Genomic DNA, 20,865 nt, shown 5'->3' with positions numbered 1-20,865 from the left:
CCACTTCAATGGGAGTGCCTAGGGACAACATGAGCAGCACCCAAAAAAAAAAAAAAAATGCTGCGTGGAACAAGTGACCTTTTATGTGATACAAAACTAAGCAACTAGCCACCAAACACAGACACCTAATTGGATTTTGCAAATCCAGCAAGGAAAGATGAACCTGCCCCCTGAATCACAAAGAGGTGATGAATAGTGTATATTATTGGTGCACCCACCAAATTAAAACAAATCTGACATAGAAAACAAAAGGTGGAAAAGAAAGAGAGAATCGCCTTTGACTCAAAAAAAACTTTCATACATATATATGGGCCATGAACAACATGTCTCACGTGTCACGCACGTCCTACACCTAGCATTCGATTGTTTTAATATTATAATAATATTGTCATATTTATGTATATATCAATGTGTAGAGATGTGTAGAGGACTTGGTTGTATTGAATAGTGAATATATATTTTCTGTAGTTTTTTTTGGACTTTGGAGTGAAGAGAGAAAGATGGGTAAGTTCAAAAGGGTCTGTGTCTTTTGTGGAAGTAATTCAGGGAATAGAAAGATATTTGGAGATGCAGCTCTTGATCTTGGAAGACAATTGGTATGTACTCTCTCTCTCTTTCTCTCTCTCTCTCTCTTTTATATACACACACCAACACCATATAGGTGGGGTTTCAAAGATTAATTTGAGGGTTTATTTGCAGGTGGAGAAGAAGATGGATTTGGTGTATGGAGGAGGGAGTGGTGGGCTGATGGGGTTGGTTTCTCGAACAGTTTTTGATGGTGGATGTCATGTTCTAGGGTAAGGAATTCAATGGGGGAAGCAAATGAGTATTAAACTTTTACAGTTTATAGAGTTTAACAATATTTCTTTGATGTAGTTAATGTATGTGAAAGCCTCTTTCTAGTGCATATACATCCATTTACATAGACCAAGAAATTTGGTCTAATTCATGTATTCATGCACATCTTGTTTTTATTCTAACTTTTCTCTTTTCCTTTTTGGTTAGAGTTATCCCAAATGCACTTGTTCCACTTGAGGTATGAACATCAACATCTTTTTCAATCTCTCTCGTGTGGATGTGATTACTAATTATGACTTGCTCTCAGATATCTGGCCGTGCAGTGGGAGAAGTGTTGATTGTATCAGATATGCATGAAAGGAAGGCTGAAATGGCTCGCCGAGCTGATGCTTTTGTTGCTCTTCCTGGTATGCAAATATTTGTTAATTAGAAATTAAAGAAATACATTATACTGTATAATATAAGAATTTATTTTTGGTAAGTATTATATATATTATGAGGATTTCATTTTTTAAGATAATATTGATGCAACCATTTGATTTTTTTTTTCCCCTATATATGAATGTGAAGGAGGTTATGGTACTATGGAAGAGTTGCTTGAGATAATAGCCTGGTCCCAGCTTGGAATCCATGACAAACCAGTAAGTTAAATTGCTTATGCATGTTTTCTATTTTATCTGAAAGGACAAAGTGCAAATTAATAGTGCGTCCTCAAGCATTATACTATCTATAGAACACTAATTTTTTTGTACATTTAGAGTTACAAAAGTTTCCTCAATTTAATTGATTGAAAATTTCTAAACTTGACTTCTAGCAGTTGAGTCATATTTTTCATCATCCAATACATCGCAATTAAAATGATCATCCACATGTTTTTTAAGTTAATAATTTATTGCAAAATCATATAACTTTTTTAAATATTACACACATATATATATATATATATATATATGTATGGTTTTGGTCATTTAAAAATTGTCATGTAATTCAAATCAATTTGGGAAAAAAAAATCAAGTCTGTCCACTATGCTTCAAAGGAATGCAGCTAAGCACTAAGCAACCCTAGCGATAGCATGCATTAAACTATTTATTTCCCTCAAAGTCCAAGAAAGGGTAATATTGATGTTATAATAGCTAAAGGAATCTTCCCTGCTGCCCATCCAACTTTTTTAAATTAATTTTTCTTCCGAAGTATAAGTAATTAATTACACTCAAGTCACATTGCTTGTAGTTTTATGATTTGGAATATTTGCAATGAAAGTTTTGATATATCTAGATTTGACTTATTCATTTAAGAAAATCAAAGTGTGGTTCACATTGAGAGTATTATTTTGGTGTTTGTTAGGATGCAACTTGAAGTTAAAGTTTCATTTAATAGAACTATACGTGCAGATTTCGAGAAAATTATTATGGTCGGTTTAAAAAATATCAATGTCTAGTACTTGACATCGCTGGTTGTAGTCCTTTTCCTTGTTATTTCTCTTGCTTAAATGTATTTAGGTTTTGACCAAGATCTAGCATGCCAATTTTTCTTTTTCTTTTTTGTTTGATATTTCTTTTCTCCTTCTCTCCATTGTCATCTCCTTTTTTCTTTTCTAAAATATACAGTAACACAACTTCTATCCTTGATTTTGGGAAGATTTACATTCCAAAGGTTTTGGGTTCATTGACTCAGCCAAAACAAATTATGTTTATCATTATTCTTTTAAGATTTATTCTTTGTGATATATCACTAAACATGTTTAAGTAAGTTGATCACTCGCCCTATTCAATTTGATATTTTTCTACTCCTAGTTAAGTTGTAACCTATTGATCCCAGTAACATGGTTTTAGCTCAACTAAGAAAAGATTAAGAAATGTTCCCTTTTTTATTTTTTGTACAACCCCATAATATTTGAGCATCCATTTATAATTATGAAAGTATTCCTTGATTAAAGTAGGAGAAAATGGTATCAGAAATACAATGTTCTCAAATAATAAATGCTTTTTGAACCTTTCAATCCTGTAATATTCCTTTCAGAAGATTTAGCAATTTATACTTAAACACCTAAAATTCATTTTAGTTGTTTGACCCCAAAAAAAAGGGAGTCCATTTGAATTAGCTTGTTTTTGTTAGCTTATTTTTAAAAAAAAGTAATTTGGGATCTAAGAAAAGTATAGTTTTACTTTTATAAAAAAATAGTGAAACTTTTAAAAATTTGTACATAAGTTGGCTGTGAACATAAACAAAAAATCAAAGTTAAATTTCGCTTGAGGACAGGGTGTTGGGCATTGGGGTTCAATCTTATATTAGTCCCAAACTTTGCCAAGTAAATCCTCAAGACTCAAGAGTTCTTGGCTCATTAAGTAGAGAAGAAGCTATATATAATTTTATTTTATTTTCTAAAGAAAGAAAAGAAATCCATGGGAGTTGACATTTGGATTTTGGAAGCCATTGATAGTTTCTAATGCCTCTCCTAATCCCAACTTTATAATTTAAAAAAAAAAAAAAACTGTTTAATATCTTAATTAGTCAAATCAACTTGGGCAATAAGTGTATAGCTGTATATGGTTAATAGCTTGATCTGGCCCTCAAACTTGACAGCTATCCAATTGTGACAACAATGGCAATGAAGTAGACTTAACACCCATTTTTAGGTCCACACTTAACCTAATCTTTCTTTGACAATATGGTTTTATAGTATCTTTAGAGCCAAAATTAAGAGTTAATGGTGTCTTAATTGTCACAACAATCACCTTCATGCAATGCATGTATCAAAATTTAATTAAGAAAAAAAATTGATGTAGACATTAAGGAAAAGTCGGTGAGATCAAATTTAAGAGTGAGGATGTTATTTCAGTTAAAAACAATAACAGTTCAGGGAAAAAGAAAAAAAGGAACCTTGACTTTAATGGTTATTTAACCTGAGTTGTGACCCCTTTTTTTGGGGGCCCTTTTTAGCCACATGTTACATAAGCTCACAAGTTTGACATAAACAAATTTGTATTTTCATATTTGGTTGCTAAAACAGGTAGGTCTCTTGAATATTGATGGATATTATGATTGCTTGCTGGGATTGTTTGACAAAGGAGTGGAAGAAGGATTTATTAATCCATCTGCTAGGAATATTGTCATATCTGCACAAACTTCTCGAGAGCTGCTACAGAAGATGGAGGTACTAATATACTTGTACATTAATTAATGACATAAATACTAATACAAATTTTGTATTTGGATAAAATTGCAAAAGTATATTCCATCAGTACTGGAATAGATGACAAAAAGAGGAAAATATTGGGGGAATAATAAGAAAATACCATTCAAGGCTATATGCAATAACAATAACGACATAAAATTACCTTAATCCCAAAACTTTGGGATCAATATGAGTACTTAACAATCTAATAGGAATTGTTTCTCAAAAAAAAAAAAAATCTAACAGGAATTGAACATATGTTTTTTTTCCGTCATTCCATTTTATCTAATATCATACTTTTTGTCACCTTAATGAATATGTCAATTTTTTACCACTTTTACCAATATTAATTTAGGTCTTCCTCTACCTCCTTTTTGTTCCCTTTCAACTTAAATCAAATTACTCATTTTGCCATTAATGCATTGGCCATTCTCCTTTCCTTTTGACCTTAATTGATTTTCCCCAATTTTTTCATCAAAAGGAGCTACCAATCTTTAAACGAATTTCTTCGTTTCATTTCATATCTTTCATGGTATTTATACTTATTTGTCTTAATATTCTCATTTCAACTACACTTATTTTATGAACATATTGCTTCTTAATAGCTCAACATTAGATACTGTAGAGTATAACTATTCTTATAAATTTTGATTTAACTTAGTAAGTTTTCTACAATCACACAATAGTTCTAATTTACTCCTCTACTTTATCTATCTTAATCTTATAATATGATTGACATTCCTTTCAATCTCCCCATATTATGATTTGTTAATCCAAAATATCAAAAATAGTTACTTTTTGGTATTTTTAACCAGCAAGCTTACAACTCTTTTATCTTTGATTCCACTTTTACTAAACTTAGAGTTTGCTTGAAATTCGCTTATTTCGCTGAAACTGAAAACTTTTTACTGAAAGTGTTGTAAATAAAGGTAAAAGTTAACTAAAATAGTATAATGGGATCCATGAATAGTAGCAGAAATAAGCTGAATAATAAAATAAGTTAGTAAAAATAATCTTGCCCAACAGATACTTACACTATATAATTTTTTTGTTCATATTTCACATTAAAAATTTTCAATTCTAAAAAATTCTTTGAATTTCCAACTTGGTGTTGACTCCCCTTCGAGTTTATTTCATCCACTTTTAGTTTCATTTTTTTTTTGGTTTTTGTTTTTTATTTTTTTGTTTTTTTGAGATAGTTAGATAGTGGAGGAGAGGAAGAGGAGGTTCGAACCATAAACATGAGACACTAAAAAAAAAACACTTCATCTTGAATTGATTTAATGAAATAAGTTAATCCATACTAAGTCATTTAGAGGCAGGTCAATTCTTAGGTGTACCGTATGGCTGACCATGGCAGAATTTTGGTCACCTTCAAAGCTTGAGATTTATTAGAGCTCCAAGACCATTCTCTTGACAAAATGAAAGGGTCAAGGACAGTATATTTTACTTCGAATTGGATTTTTTTTTTTTTTTCTTACATTGTAAAATCAACCAAAGGTATTGAGCAGGCAAAATATGCTTGTACTTGTAGTATTTTATCATATATGATAAACACAGTATTTCTCTCCTATCAATTGTTTCTTGAAGTCAGACATCTTTCTACAGGAATATATACCTGTGCATGATCAAGTAGCACCAAAACAAAGTTGGAACATAGAGGGAAACCAGAACGGAAGTTTGTAGCTCTTCATTTTTGTTTGCCATCCAAGAATGAAATGGGCCTTATTTGCAACAACACCATATTTCTAAAAGGCTGTTGGCATTGTGTGTGCAAGCGGATAAAGATTCACAAGAGACAATTGATATTCCAAATGGATAGAGGGTGCTACTTGTTCACAAAGACCCTTTCTTGATTTGTGCTTGATAGACTAACTTCACAAAAATGAATATTTATATTTTCCTGAAAAAGGAATAAATATAGTATAGCTTCAACATGCCACTGCAGGTGAATATATGTTTTTTTTTTTTTTTTTTGGGAGTGAATGTTCTTGATATAGCAGTACGATTGACACAGCAGAATCAAACCATTAAAGCAGACAATCACAGGTTGACAAAATCAATTGGATTTTGGAACATTTACATTGCTGCTTGTGCATGATATAATTTAGCTTCAGGCTACTCATTAGCAAGAGTATAAATGGGTCAGGTTGGGTCGAGATGGAACATTTTTTTTCAACCCAACTTAAGCTTATCAGGTTAAGCAAATTCCCAGCCCAATCAAATCCATTACACGTGTAGAAACCAACAGTTAAGTTTGATTGGATTTGTGGGTTATGCTTACATGTTTCACACCTCATAAAAAATTGAACTTTTATTAATTATTTAGTTACTTTTTTATATAAACTATTACAATTCACATAATATTGTCTAAATTATATTCCTAATTTTCAAATTCATCAAAACTAATTCTTAAAATACTAAAATGCATCAAACAAAACAAATAAAAATAAGAATAATGAGATAAACTTGTATATAGTGGGTTGGGTTTGGTTGAATAGGTTGAAAAAGTATCAACCTAAACAAAACCCAACCTAACTTGAGCCTGAAAATAAAATTCCAACCCAACCCAACCCAAGGCATCGGGTTGGGTTGAGTTGGGTCAATTTTGTCAACTTAGTAGGTTGGATACACACCCCTACACATCAGTGTAAAATGCTATTGGCTCTTGCTGCAGTGGAACCCAAACAGTCACCACTAAAATTAGGGGGAAGATGTTAATGTGTTATGCTTTGATGCATGGATTTGATTCCCATGTTGCTCATTAATTAAGAAACCTATTCCTCAAAAAACAGAAATCTTAAACGAATCGACCAACATGGACATTATGTTTGATACACACCAAAATATATTGAAATATAGACACAAATACATGAATTGTAACCACAAGCCAGAAGGGGCAAAACTACTCTACTTCCAGTTGCAGAGGCAAAAAGAAAGCACCTCTATCTTGGAGTATCATTCCATCTAAGAGATAAATTCCCATGTGCATGCTATAAATAAAAAGCTTCATTTGCTAGCAGAAATATCATTTGTACAGTTTCCTCTTCCCCTGATTTTCCCTTTTTCCCCATCTCTTTTGCAAAATTAAGACCATTAGCACAACATTCTCAGGAAGCAACAGTAAAACAGGTGGCAGTGCAGTTCCATGGCTGATTCAGGTTTCTATTTCAGTGACCAAAGCAAGACAAGTTTTGGGTTTGACCAATTATGGATGCAGTGGAAGGTTGTAAGACAGTTATTCTTCCACCATTTGCCAAAATCAGGGAAGAAAACCCCTGGGCACTTCCATATATTTTAATGGAGATAGAGACATAGACACCTCAAAAAGCAAAAGAGCAAAATCATGGTTCCTCTAATTAGATAAAGACAAACATAACATGCCTCTACCTTGCAAGTTCTGATCTGGGAGGAAATCCACATATGCATGCTAAGAGGGACAAATACTTTCATTGCAATAAGAAAAATGTATTTGCACAGGTTGCCTTTTCTATTTATTATATATTTTTTAAATAGTAATTTTTCATCCTATATGGTTAAGCTACAACTGGGGAAGGCTTATTACGAAACTATATAAGTAGCCATCTATCACCTTCAGAAAGCAACACCACATTAAGGAGATGGCAGTGCATTCAAACAGCTGATTCAGGGCTGAGTGATAATACAGTTCTGTTTCACTGACCAGTGCAATAAGAGTCATGCAATTCAATTTACAAGGGTTCCAGGAAATCTTTCTTTCTTACATTAGCAATTTACGCCTCCAGTCCATCCTTAATTCCCAACTGGTCAGCATATTCGCATATGAATCTTTAAATGCAACAGAAGAGTCACAAAGAAAAAGAATTCATTTACTCGTGGAAGATAATAACTGATAATACTTACACAAGAATAAAAAGATAAAAACTCAACAGTTGGTATTGAAAAAAATTAGAGTGCACATTCCAATAAGTTGAATCTATGGTACACATATGGGCTAGTCATAGAGAAGGTTCATCAATACAATAAAAGAACATTAAAATACAAAGAAACCTGAATTGACTCAAAAGTATCATTCTGAAACTGAGTCAAAGAAGTAAAAGCATGATTCAATTCAAGTAAAGATGCATTAGGGTATTACCCAACCTGTTCAGCAAGTATTAATTCCATCCTTGCAATCTTTGGTCAAATTGTAGAAGGTTTCCACACGTGTCTTTGCCCTATAAAGGACCTCAGTATCCACCTCAACTCTCATGTACCCATCAAACTCAACCGGTCGTCCATTATTTAGAATCATCGTCTCATTGTACCACTCACTTTTATTTCCCCACAATTCCTTGTAATCATCAAGCAAATGGACCTTATACTGAGACCTCAATTTATCAAAATAATTGTAAAATGGTTCATTGGTGGCTATATACAGATTCCTCCAAGGCTGAATAATCTCTTTAAGCTTTGCAAGGATTGCTTCAGGGGATGTATCAGAATTCAAATGAGGCCAAAGCTCTTTATTCTGTGCCTTCTCCCCTCGAACTACATGAACTGCATCAAAATCCCAGTCCAGATTCCCACTGATTTCTGAAACAATGTTCATCAATCTCTTTGATTTCCAAATAGCATGCCATGGCCTCTGGATGTAGTTTGCAGCCTGCCCTTCACATACTCTATACCAATAATTCTCCGGCTCTGGAGCATCAAACTGCCTCCATATCACCGTGTTCTTATCTTTCTTGAGTTGCATCGGTGTCATCTTATGGCTCACAACCTTCCTAACAGGCAGTTTCCTCTTATGGCTCCGATCCCATTTCTTCCAACCTCTCAAAAACACATCCTCTTCCACAATTGATGCCACCTCCTTAAGATGCTCAAAGTCAAAATAGTACCGAAAATCCTTTCCCTCCTCATCTTTATTACTCGGATTATAAGTTGCTGCCAAGCACATATTCAAATCCATCACAAACGTCCTATTCAAATACATAGCCTCCCCTAAGCCACACAACAAACTCCAAAGGTAATGATTCATTCCCTTACAGTAATCCCCTCCACGCGAATAGTACAAATACTTCCCCTTTCTAAAATTCATCTCTGACCCCAAACTCGGGATCGTGTCATTGATCTCCTCATCCTGGACCGGCGGGGCAATCTTGGGACTGCTTGGTCTGCCCTTCGTGGCATTACTGATTCTACTCCTAGACCGTCGGGCATTAATACCCGAATGCCACCCACCCGCATGCACCACTTTATATGTACAATTCTCTCCAACCCCAAACCTAAACCTCCTAAAATCCCTATACTTCCTCCAAGACTTCTCTTTTTTATTCCTAAACCTCCAAGACACATCACACTCTTCCTCTTTTGACCCATTAAGTGGAGTCTGATAATCCAAAAACACAATAGACTTAAAAACCCTCAAATTGAACTTCTCAACCGCAAGCAAAACCCGGGGATCAGAACAGTTCAAGACCCGTGATTCATCACAACCCGAATCAGATTTCGGTGTCAAATTGGCAATTCTCTCTTCAGTTTTCTCAATCACCTCCTCGGTGATTGAGAAGCCCACCGGCCCAGAAGCCGGTGACTCTGCCTTCCCAAGAGTCAAATCTTCCCCAGTTTTGAGGATAGAGTTGTCATTTTGGAAAGTGGCATTCTCAGATTCAGTGAAAAGCTTGGTCAGAGCCGGAGCAGACTCAAGCCATGGATCTGGAGGCTGGTAAGTGATGGCAATTACTGTAATTATAAGTACTGAGAACACAAACACTGAGAAACACAGATTGCTTATCAGTTTTATTAGGTTTTGCCCAATGGGCTCAGTGCTTGGATTTGAGTCTTTCATGGGGTTTTAAGTTTTCTCCACTTTTTAGAGAAAAAAAAACCCAAATACCCTTTTCAGTTTCTTGATTCAGTGAGCAATCAGATCTTGAAACTAGTGCAAGAACGAAATAAAGTTTGGAACTTTAAGTGAAAAAGAGAGAAATTGGGTAAGGGTTTTCACTTACAGCTGAAAACGGAGATCTGATGGGTCTTTGGCAGAGATGACTTTGATTACACACTTGTGGATGTCTGGTATGTTATGGAGATCTGTCTGTTTGTACTTTTGTTTGGAGTAATATGTTAAGAAGCCAAGCTGCCAAAGGAAAGGACTGTGTGTGTTGGATTGTCTGCATCAGTTGGTGCAAGTGGTTTAGCATAAGCAATGCCATGTCAGCATGATAATTGTTTACCTTTTTTTCAATTTTTTTTTGTCCAAAAAAATACGATTTTGATTGATTAATTTAAAACTATGTCAATTTATAAGGTTAAAAATATAAAACTCACCCTCTATATTTCACTATAATTCATTTAAGTCCCCTAATTTTGCTTCTTCTTCTTTTCATCTTAGTTTTTTAAATTTCAAATTTATTCAATTAATGCATCTCGATCAATTTCTGTTAATTTTTTAAAAAAATTATAGAATTTTTTTTAAGGTGTAAATGCACTTTTAGTCTTTACATTTTTCACTTTTTTCATTTTGGTCCCTATATTTTATTTTTACCACTTTTAGTCTCTAAACCAATTAACGCGTGACATTTAAGTCCTTACCGTCAGCCAACTAACGGGAAAAACTGAGGTGGCAGACGGAACACCCTATTAACTGACGTGGCGTTAATGTGACACTGATGTGGCGATTAAAATATTATTTGGCATTTTTATATGCCACGTCAACACTTTAATTTTTTATAAAAAGCCACGTCAGAAAATTAAAAAAAAAATTAAAGAAATTTTTTTTTTTTATATCCCAATATTGCTTTGGCTCTTGATTTTTTGAATTATCTCAAAAACCCGTGACAAACATATTGATGAAAAAGATAGAACGTTTACAACCCTAAAACAATTCAAAGAACTCAACAAAATAAAAGAGGAAGTGAGGAGCGAAACTAACGGCATTGAGGGGATTGCAACGGCAGCGCTAGGCAAAAGTGACAGCGTCAGCTTCAGATCCAATGGTACGGTGGTGTTGCAACGTCATCGAATGGGTTGTGGGCTTGACGGTGTCAAGGGTTAACGGTAGAGATTTTTGGGTTGAGTGTTTGGCTGGTGGGGTTCTCAGCTGTTGGTAGGTGAGGTGTTTCCATGGTAGCAGAAGGTGGTTTTTTTAGTGGTGTGGTGGATGGGTTTTTGGTGGTGGAAAACACGATGACCTTTTTTTTTTTTTTTTTTTTTTTTTTTTTTTTTTTTTTTTTTTTTTTTTTTTTTTTTTGAGCAGATCTGGTGGTGGTCGGAATTTGTGGGGTGTGGTGGCTGTATATGCTTGGACAAATTTGGAGTGGGTTTGAAAGGATCGGATGCTTTGATACCAAGTCGATGTTGTCTCCTCGGGATCAGCGTCACTGTGCGCTTAGCTCTGTCATCGAATCGGGGCATTCACAGATCGGTTGGTGTTGGTCACGATCTCTCTAACCTGGGTCTGTTTTTCCATGTGGGTGTTGGTTTGTTTTAAATTTTTGGGTTTTTTTTTTTTGTGGGTTTGATGATTTTTCTGGGTTTACGGGTTTGATTTGTTGGAGGTTTTGCTGGAGGATGGTGTTTGGATGGAAAATGGGAATATCGCCGGTGGTGGTTGTGGCATGCATCAAGAAGAGAATCCATTGCCCATGAGTGGATATCTGGGTTTGTTTGAAACTTGCATGAGTGGGTATCTGGGTTTGTTTGAGACTTGTGTGACTAAGTTTGTTCAGATTTAGGTTTATGGGTTTATTTCTTCGATTTTTATATGGTTTGGTTTGGTTTCTTGGATTTATTTCTTGTTTTTCTGGATTTGATGGAGGAGATTTGGTTGTTGGATTTGGATTTGGGGTTTGCTGGAGATTGGTTTATGAACAAGAAGAACATCTTCAGTTCTTACAAAAAAATAATTGAAAGTAAAAAAAAAAAAAAAATTTAAGTTTTGTTTTTAATTTTTTTTTTTGTTTAAATTTTCTGACGTGGCTTTTTATAAAAATTAAAATACTGACGTGACATATAAAAATGACAAATAATATTTTTTTAATAGTATTTTAATTGCCACGTCAGTGCCATGTCAGCTAATAGGGTGTTCCGTCTGCCACCTCAACTTTTCCCATTAGTTGGTTGACGGTAAGGACTTAAATGTCACGCGTTAATTGGTTTAGAGACTAAAAGTGGTAAAAATAAAATGTAGGGACCAAAATGGAAAAAGTGCAAAATGGAGGGACTAAAAGTGCATTTACGCATTTTTTAATTTAAAAATTTTGAAAAAAAAATTAAAAATTTGGACAATTAATCGCAACATTTCACAAAAATTGATAGAAAGACTTTAATTAAATAAACTTGAAATTTAGAAGATTGAAATAAACGAAAACAAAGTTAGATGACTAAAATAAATTCTAATGAAACTTAGAATGTGAGTTTTACATTTTAGTCTTTCTTTTAATCAAATTATGGATCTATTTTGAAATTTTTAATGACTAATTAGAGAGAGAGAATTTTATATAAGATGAATGGAGAAAAGCATATGATAGAAAATATTTTATTTTTGGCCAAAGGTCAAAAAACTTCTTATCCATTGGGTTTTTTTTTTTTTTTTGGCCCTTGGTATTGAAGCTGTGTATCGAAGGCAATCCTTTGACATGTGTTAATCGCAATGAGGACTTCATCTTTTATGATTCATCATAATGGGGAGTTTGATTCCAAAAATGCTTTATGTCATTGCTGCAGGGAAAAATTGCCATCTGGATCCTTTTATTGTTAATTGCAGGGGCAGAGGTACCCTACAAATTATAATGATTGGCCTCTCCAAAAATTTTCAAAGAACCTTCTTGTTGTCAATGGAAGAAAATTGGCCTAGTATAGTTGGATAGGCCACCTAATACGTGAGTCTAAACTACTCTTAATTTAAATCATAATAAAAGAAAAAGTAACCAAGTGGCCCACCTGCTTGCACAACATACCAAGAACATGAAGTTTCCAAACTATCGAATAAAAGATACTCTATGGTTCTAGAGTTCCAATTAGCTATAAATATTCATCATCTTCATAGTTCATGCTTTTTTATTTTATTTTTTTATTTTTATTTTTTACTGTTGTTTTGGATAATGACTTTCCTTTTAAAAAAAATGTCATAGAGATTTGTTCATTGTTAGTTTTTATGTTATTTCTCTTTAAAATATAACAATGATTGCATTTAGCCATTCACAATTCCAATATTTAGTTAGTTTCTCAAGTGGACTCCACACAAACAATACACACACTTTTACTAAAATCTTATAAATCCCTAGACTTTTACCAAAATCTGATAAATCCCTAATCTCTAGGTGTCTTTCTTTTTATTTTTCTAAGAATAGAAAAAGGACGTTGTTCCTATTGTTTTCAATTTTTAAATGCAATGCGCGTCGCTCAAATTGGTGTGTTTTTCTTTTCATTCTTAATTAGCCTTCAAATTCATTTATTCAAGTCCCATCATCATCATTTTTTCACAAAATTTGATCCTTTTCTCATATTTCCAATTTTTTTTCCTCATATGTTTTTCTCTCATTATCATCATCTCATTTTTATATATATTTTAAGTTGATTTTTTGTTTTCCTTTTGAATCCAGGTGCCTTATAAGTTGTACCAACATTGATATGTTTCTACAACAGAGTTTAGGTTGCGCTAGAGATAAGAAACATTCATAAGTCTTAACCCCCTCCCAATTTGAAAAAAGGGAAAAATTGTTAAGAATTTTACTATGAAAATGATAATGAATGGAATTTATTTTATGAATGGTCATCATCAAGCACAATTCTAATAGGAGATGCTAAGGCTTTAAAAAAAAAAAAAATTCTTTTATATGTTTATAGCAAATTGAACAATTTTTTTTTAATCTTATTTCAGTTTTAAAATATTATAAAATGTTAAATTTGACTATTTTATATAGAATATAATTATTGTATTAATTGTGAGTTATGACTAGCATATAAATATATAATTCACCTCCCCAAGTGGAAAATCCTGACTACGCCCTTGCAGCTGAACCCAAACCTACCGCCAAAGTCAAAATTAACCACCACCACCATCACAATTCACAGCCAAAATACACAAAACCCACACCCAAACTTAACCACCATTGCAGCCAAAATCAAAGAAACTCACACCCAAAATCAATCACCGCCACCACTATAGTCAAAATCCACAAAATTATACCCAAAATCAACCACCACCACGGCACCAACACACCCTGCATAGAGATGGAGAGATAGAGAAAAGAGGAGAGAGAAGAAAAAAAAACCACTGAAGAAAAAGAGAGAGAGAGAGAGAGAAGAGAGGAACAGTGATAAAAAATATAAATAAATAAATAAAAGGAGGAGGAAAACTGGAAAAGAGAGGAGAAGCCCCAAAGAAAAAAGAAAAAAGGAAAAAGAAAAAAGAGGAAGAGAGGAGACGAACAAGAGAGAGTGAAAAAGTAAGAAAGAATTTTTTTTTTTTTTTTTTTTTTTGATAATAGAAAAAACAAATATTATTTGATATTTGTGAGCTGCACTAGACTGTAGCTCATTGGTGGCTATATATACAGATTCCTCCAAAGCTAAATAATTTCTCTAAGCTTCGCAAGGATTGCATCAGGGAATAGCACCATCAATGTTGCTTTATTTTTGTTAGGTGAGTCATTAAAAATAACAATTTGACAATTTAGGATTCGTTTGGATAGAACTTATTTTATTGAAATTGAAAATTGAAAACTGAAAACATTGTAGTAAAATAATTTTGAAATATGTGAATAGTATTGTGAGACTTATTTTTAATGAAAAAGTTACTGAAAGACTGTTTAACAAATGCAGCTAAAAAAAAAAAAAAGCTGAAAACATGCTACAGTATAAAATGTGGACGCGCAACGATGGATCCAAACCCCACCTTAGTACCATTACTTTGAATGCGTGGAACCCAATCACCTAAATTTGACAATTTAATACTATTACTGTGAATGCTTAGAAACAATTACCCGTATTTGACAATTTAGCACTGTTACTGTATGAATATCTGGAACCCCTCACCCAAATGTGAGAGGGGACACATGCACAGGATGATTGTAAATTTTTTCCTTTCTGAGTGGGTGGTTGTCTTGTTCGCGTCATATAAAATAAAAATTCCTAGTAATGGCATGCTGTTGATTCAGGATTGGTAAAAGATTTTTAATAACATTGTTTAAATTTTTAATAAGTGTATAAAAATACATGTTGTGTTAAACATCATTACTAGCGTGATAAACGTTCACCCATTATTCCTACTAAATTATTCCTACTAATTCGATAGCCAGAAAATTTTTTGAGTGGACACATGCACAGGATGATAGTAAATTTTTTCCTTTCTGAGTGGGTGGTTGTTGTCTTGTTCGCGTCATATAAAATAAAAATTCCTAGCAATGGCATGCTGTTGATTCAGGATTGGTAAAAGATTTTTAATAACATTGTTTAAATTTTTAGTAAGTGTATAAAAATACATGTTGTGTTAAACATCATTACTAGCGTGATACACGTTCACCCATTATTCCTACTAAATCGATAGCTAGAAAATTCTAATAAAGTTTTCAACTTTATTCAACGACTCAGGCCTCAAGTTGAGTCCACCATTATAATAAAGTTTTGAACAGCCTCACGTTTCTCACTTTTCTTTAGTTTGAGCTGTGAAAGAAGCAGCCATGGAAGTTCTCAGAGCTTCCTCAGTTCCTTCTTTTCACATCCGAACAACACTTGATAAAACCAAAGTGAGAAGGCCCATGTTCTTAAATTTTCATTCCAATCCAACACCCAGTTCAACTTTCTCATTAGTCTACAAAAAACAATCAAAATTTAAGGTTTTTAACACCATATCATCCACGGTTTCGACAGAACCCACAAACCCACCTGAGCCAGTGCTTGAAACTCACAGTCAAGGTGAGAAATTTGATTGGTATTCACAATGGTACCCTGTTATGCCAATCTGTGACCTGGACAAGAGGAGGCCACATGCAAAAAAGGTGATAGGTCTTGATGTGGTTGTGTGGTGGGATAGGAATGAGGAAACTTGGAAAGTGTTTGATGATAGGTGTCCTCATAGGTTGGCTCCATTGTCTGAGGGGAGGATTGATCAGTGGGGTAGGTTGCAGTGTGTGTACCATGGTTGGTGTTTTAATGGTTCTGGTAACTGCAAGTTCATCCCTCAAGCAAATCCTGATGGCCCTCCGGTAAAAACTCTTGAATTCAAATGTCCCATGTTAAGAATTTGGGATCAACATTTTGCAAATTCTTTTGCAAGTGTTGTCATTCCTTTAATATATTTAGATAGGATTCTTGTCATATATGAATGGAAAACTTGGTATCTGTTACATTTTATCCAATGTTAGGCTGTGACAAGATTCCAAATTTCGGTGCTTTGTCAGTACCTCTCATTCCCTCGGAAGAACAATCAGGGAAGTAAAGAAGAAACTTTGAGATTGGATCTTTCTATCGTTTGCATAATTGGCCAAGAGCTTTGTACCTCTACTGGTTGGCACCTCGTAGTGTTTCCAAGACATTCAGGATTCAAGTCTCTCCCTTTCTGTTGTAACTACCGAATTATTGTTTGCATAATAGAAATGGTTATATTTGCATGTAGCTTTTCCTCATTTATGACCTCAACGCATAACACAAACAATCAAATCTGATATAATCATGTCTGGTTGATCGTTATATTTTTCTGCTTCATCTTGTACTCTTTTCATCCATTTTTTGAATGTTTATCTTATTTTATTTCCTTGTATAAATAAAAGGAACAGAGTGTGTCAATGTTTTTGCAGGAATTTTTTACAATAGCAGATGGAATTTGGTTATGGGATTTTATGATGTAATTTCGCGTTGAAGCTAGAGGATTGTACAAGTACGATATCAATTGGCCAATGCAATTGGTGAATAACCTTTCCAAATAATTATGCAGGTGCAGACAGCCAAGAAAGCGTGTGTAGCTGTTTATCCAAGTACTGTGCAGAACAACATAGTTTGGTTTTGGCCAAACTTGGATCCTCGATACAAAGATATTCTTGTGGAGAAGAAACCCCCCTACATCCCAGAAATAGATGATCCTTCATATACTAACTTAATGGGAAATAGAGATATTCCTTATGGGTATAATCTGCCACTATCTTCTAAAAAAAAAAAACCAGTTATCTTGGAAAACATAGATTCAATTTTTTCTACTCATGTAACTATATGTGGCCTTTTTTCCAGCTATATGTTATATAACTTTTAGGCACCTGTAATGCTGAAGGACAAAGTATTAATATTTTCTAATTTCATTTTGGTAAATTCATAAGAAAGTTCATATCTTTTTGACTGATTGTAAATGGTTTATTCTTCCTTTTTAATTGGCATAAATATTGTATGGAAGGTTTTCAAATGTGTGCATCACTAAAAGTTGGGCTCCTGTATTTGGGTTTTGCTTTTTCTTCTTATATCTTACCTCCTTTCTCTTAGCAGATCTGATTGGGAATATATCGATTTTGCAATTTCAGATATGAGATATTGATTGAGAATCTTATGGACCCTGCTCATATTCCTTATGCGCATCATGGAATAATGGAAATTCTACCATCCAAAAACAGATAAGTTTTGAATAATCCTTATGTTCGGCCAATAAGTTTTGTTGTCTTTATTTATGATTGAAACCAAGTTACCTTCACAGTGAAGGCTGATAGAGAGGGGGGCAAACCGCTTGAATTTATGATTGAAAAGTTAGACATCAATGGGTTCAATACAGTTTAGTTTCAGGAATGGAACAGAAGCAAATTTATTGCCCCATACCTGTTTTATGCATGTCTTAAGCCTGATGATCAAGATGATGGATCTGAATCATCAGCTGGAACCAGAAAGGTCATCTATTAGATTGATTAATCTTTTATACATAGATGAAACTTGCACAATTTTTGGTTAATTCTTATTTATGTATTTCATTTTTCGATCCTTAGTAATTCTATTTATGTTAATCTTGGTTGATGCAGGATACATCTGTGCAGCAGGAATTTTTTTTAATTTTTTTTTGTATTCCAGTTAGTCCAGGGAGTAGCAGATTGATATGGAGCTTCCCACGAAACTTTGGTCATTGGATTGATAAAGTTGTGCCACGATGGATTTTTCATATGGGACAAAACCTGGTTATAGACTCTGATTTATATCTTCTTCACATAGAGGTGACTCCCATCTCTTTGAATGTTTATTTATTTATTTATTATTATTTTTAATCTAGGTAAGCGGTCTATTCCATTATACATTACTTTTGCTTTTGACAAGTTACTATCGAAGTTAATGGTATAGGTTCACCAGGTCAACCTTACTAGAGATTCAAGGGTTCTGCTATTTTAAAAGATAATAATGTAGGATATTATTCTCAATATGGTACAAACCCAACTTGTAAGGTTTCCAAATGTAATTTGAGAGTGAAAGAGAAATGACACTGAACAACAACCATATATCCAATATTTCTTTCATATGTATACATATCACTGTTTAAACTATGTAGAATAGGTTATTCAATGTCTCGATTTAGTTATTATTTTACTTGTTTTGCTATTAAATTAACCAAGTTTTGAATTAGAATTTGGAAATATTTACTTGGTAGCATTAGTAGCTGGCGAAATCACTTTCCAGTTCTATCTTGTTTTATAGATTTTTGCTTAAAGTATAACAGCATTTTTTTACTATGATTATTTTCTAAACACTGCACAGAGATGATTCAATTTTTTAGAACTTTCTTTCCATGTAAATGTCTAATGATTCTAATTTTATTTTTTATTTTTTTCTTAAATGTAACTTTTTATATGATAGGGTAGAAATTGCTCCCTACATATTTCCACCATTAAATGGTGATTTACCCTGCTGTGAAGTGTAGTTTTTTTTTATTTTTTCCGACCAACGCTTTAGGGTGTGTTTGGTTGGAATGGTGGCAAAGTGTGAGAATAGAAAATAGTGGAAGGATAAAAAAGTGAAAGGATAGAAACGATTTTAATTTTCCTTATTTTTGTTTGGTTGGGAGTGAAAAAGTGGAAGAATGGAAAAAGTGAGTTTATATAAATTTACTCATATACCTTTGTTAAAAAATGATGCTCAATTTAAACAAAAAGTGATAAGCAACACAAAAAAAAAAGAAAAAAAAAAGCACCACACCCAAGAAATCAAAAGGAAAAAAATATATAAAAATAATAAATAAATAAAAAGAGAAGGTAACGCCTAGGAAACTATAAGGAAAAATAAAATAAAAAATAAAAAAAAGTCAATAATTTTGTCATTTTAGCATCAAACTCCCCCCATTTGGTTTTCTCTCCATTTTAGAGAGAAATTTTGTGTGGGCCCGGATGGAAAATGCCTGAACCCCACCAAAAAAATTTCTCTCCCTCCCCCCTTACCAAACAACACCCTTCCTCATTTTTCCTCCTTTTTTCTCTCCTTTTTTTTTATTTTTTTTTATCCCACCTATTTCACCTCCTACCAAACACACTCTTAGTCTTTAGTCAAGTCTCCTGCAGGAAGAGAAACAAATTGGTTGTGAGAGTTGTTCTTTAAATGTATTGTATCACATACTGATCACAAAAATTGAGACTCATAATAACATTGTATTACATTTTAGTAGTGGTATCTGACTCCTAAGTTCTTTCAATAGGAACGTAAGATAATGGATGTTGGTCCTGTCAATTGGCAGAAAGCTTGTTTTGTGCCAACAAAATCAGATGCCTTTGTGATTGGATTTAGAAAATGGTTAAACAAATATGCTGGTGGTCAAGTTGATTGGAGAGGCAAGTATAGTGGAGCTCTTCCCCCAACTCCTCCTAGAGAGCAATTGATGGACAGGTAATTCATACAACTACCAATGTGGATTCAAGCTAGAATTTGATACTTTTGTTGATTATTTAGAAATAGTATCATTTTTTAGAACATTATACAACAACATGATAGATCTTTCTTGATGTATCATGCATAGAATAAATAGCTAAACCTGTTTCTTGTTAATTATCGACAAGAGATCAGGTGCAAACTTCACTTACATCAACAGCTTACACAGTTAAACTTGTCATAATACCTTGAGGCTTCTTTCTTTCTCTGTTTGCAGAAAGCCAAGGACACTAGAAATTATGGTATAGTGTGAGGCCTTTTAGAAGATTCAAGAAATTTCTAATCTGACCAGTACACGCATATTCCTCCTTTTATGTGGTGTCTCATAGCACTGCTTGTTTCATAATTCATTTATGAGAACTGGTTCATAGAAATTATCTTTCACAATCTTTTTCAGGTACTGGTCCCATGTTGTGAACTGCCCTAGTTGCAGTGCAGCATACAAATGTTTCAATGTACTTGAAGTTGTCCTCCGAGTAGTTTCTGTTGCTTCAATTGCGATTGCTGCTGCAGCCAAGCAGGGTGCAATCTCAGTCGCTGTGAGAACCACGATGGTCTTGATGGCAGTACTATTTTATGCATCTTCAAGATCGTTGGCTCGCTTCATCTACAAAAACTTCCATTACCATGACTACGATCATGCTTTTCGCTGATGCCAGTATAGCTTACTGTCCAACCTTAAAACACCATATTCAATGGTGTAAATATGGCTTCAGCATAAATGTGTGTACAATAAAGGTCAATGAAACTTGCATAAAGAAAAATATGACATTCCTGGTGTTTATGTGTTTATAACTTGCTTAATACTCACCAAAAATTCTTGTAGTTCAATGACATTACCTAATTATCTTCCGGTAAAGAAAACTATGGTTCAATCCCTCTTCCCATTTTCTTATTTTAAGCAAAAAAAATTGATTTTTTGCTCATTTTTTTCACTTTTTTTAGTAGTGTGTGAGAGATGCGGGTATTTTAAGAAAGTGATTATATAAAATGGAAATAATGAAAAAATAAATGGAGAGTGAATATTTTATGGAAATTGAAATTCAAC

General features: G+C 33.6%; 2 protein-coding genes and 1 pseudogene across 2 annotated transcripts; 2 read left to right on the top strand and 1 right to left on the bottom strand.

The window, feature by feature from the left end:
* The first annotated feature begins 409 nt into the window (after nt 1–409).
* Nucleotides 410–5,911, top strand: LOC115977403 (probable cytokinin riboside 5'-monophosphate phosphoribohydrolase LOGL1). Its single transcript, XM_031099236.1, has 7 exons — nt 410–596; nt 700–797; nt 1,006–1,036; nt 1,106–1,205; nt 1,369–1,439; nt 3,810–3,953; nt 5,583–5,911. Exons 1-7 carry the CDS (start codon nt 501–503, stop codon nt 5,658–5,660), a joined length of 618 nt encoding a protein of 205 aa, XP_030955096.1. The 5' UTR covers nt 410–500; the 3' UTR covers nt 5,661–5,911.
* Nucleotides 5,912–7,865: 1,954 nt separating this feature from the next.
* LOC115977375 lies at nt 7,866–10,095 on the bottom strand. Its single transcript, XM_031099202.1, has one exon. It carries the CDS (start codon nt 9,781–9,783, stop codon nt 8,101–8,103), a length of 1,683 nt encoding a protein of 560 aa, XP_030955062.1. The 5' UTR covers nt 9,784–10,095; the 3' UTR covers nt 7,866–8,100.
* A 5,457-nt stretch (nt 10,096–15,552) lies between these two features.
* LOC115977325 lies at nt 15,553–20,622 on the top strand (annotated as a pseudogene).
* Nucleotides 20,623–20,865: the final 243 nt, after the last annotated feature.

Source organism: Quercus lobata, chromosome 1, assembly GCF_001633185.2.
Source record: "Quercus lobata isolate SW786 chromosome 1, ValleyOak3.0 Primary Assembly, whole genome shotgun sequence".
Classification (NCBI taxonomy): Eukaryota; Viridiplantae; Streptophyta; class Magnoliopsida; order Fagales; family Fagaceae; genus Quercus; species Quercus lobata.
Note: the sequence above shows the minus strand (reverse complement) of the source record. Positions and strands in the feature narration are given on the sequence as shown.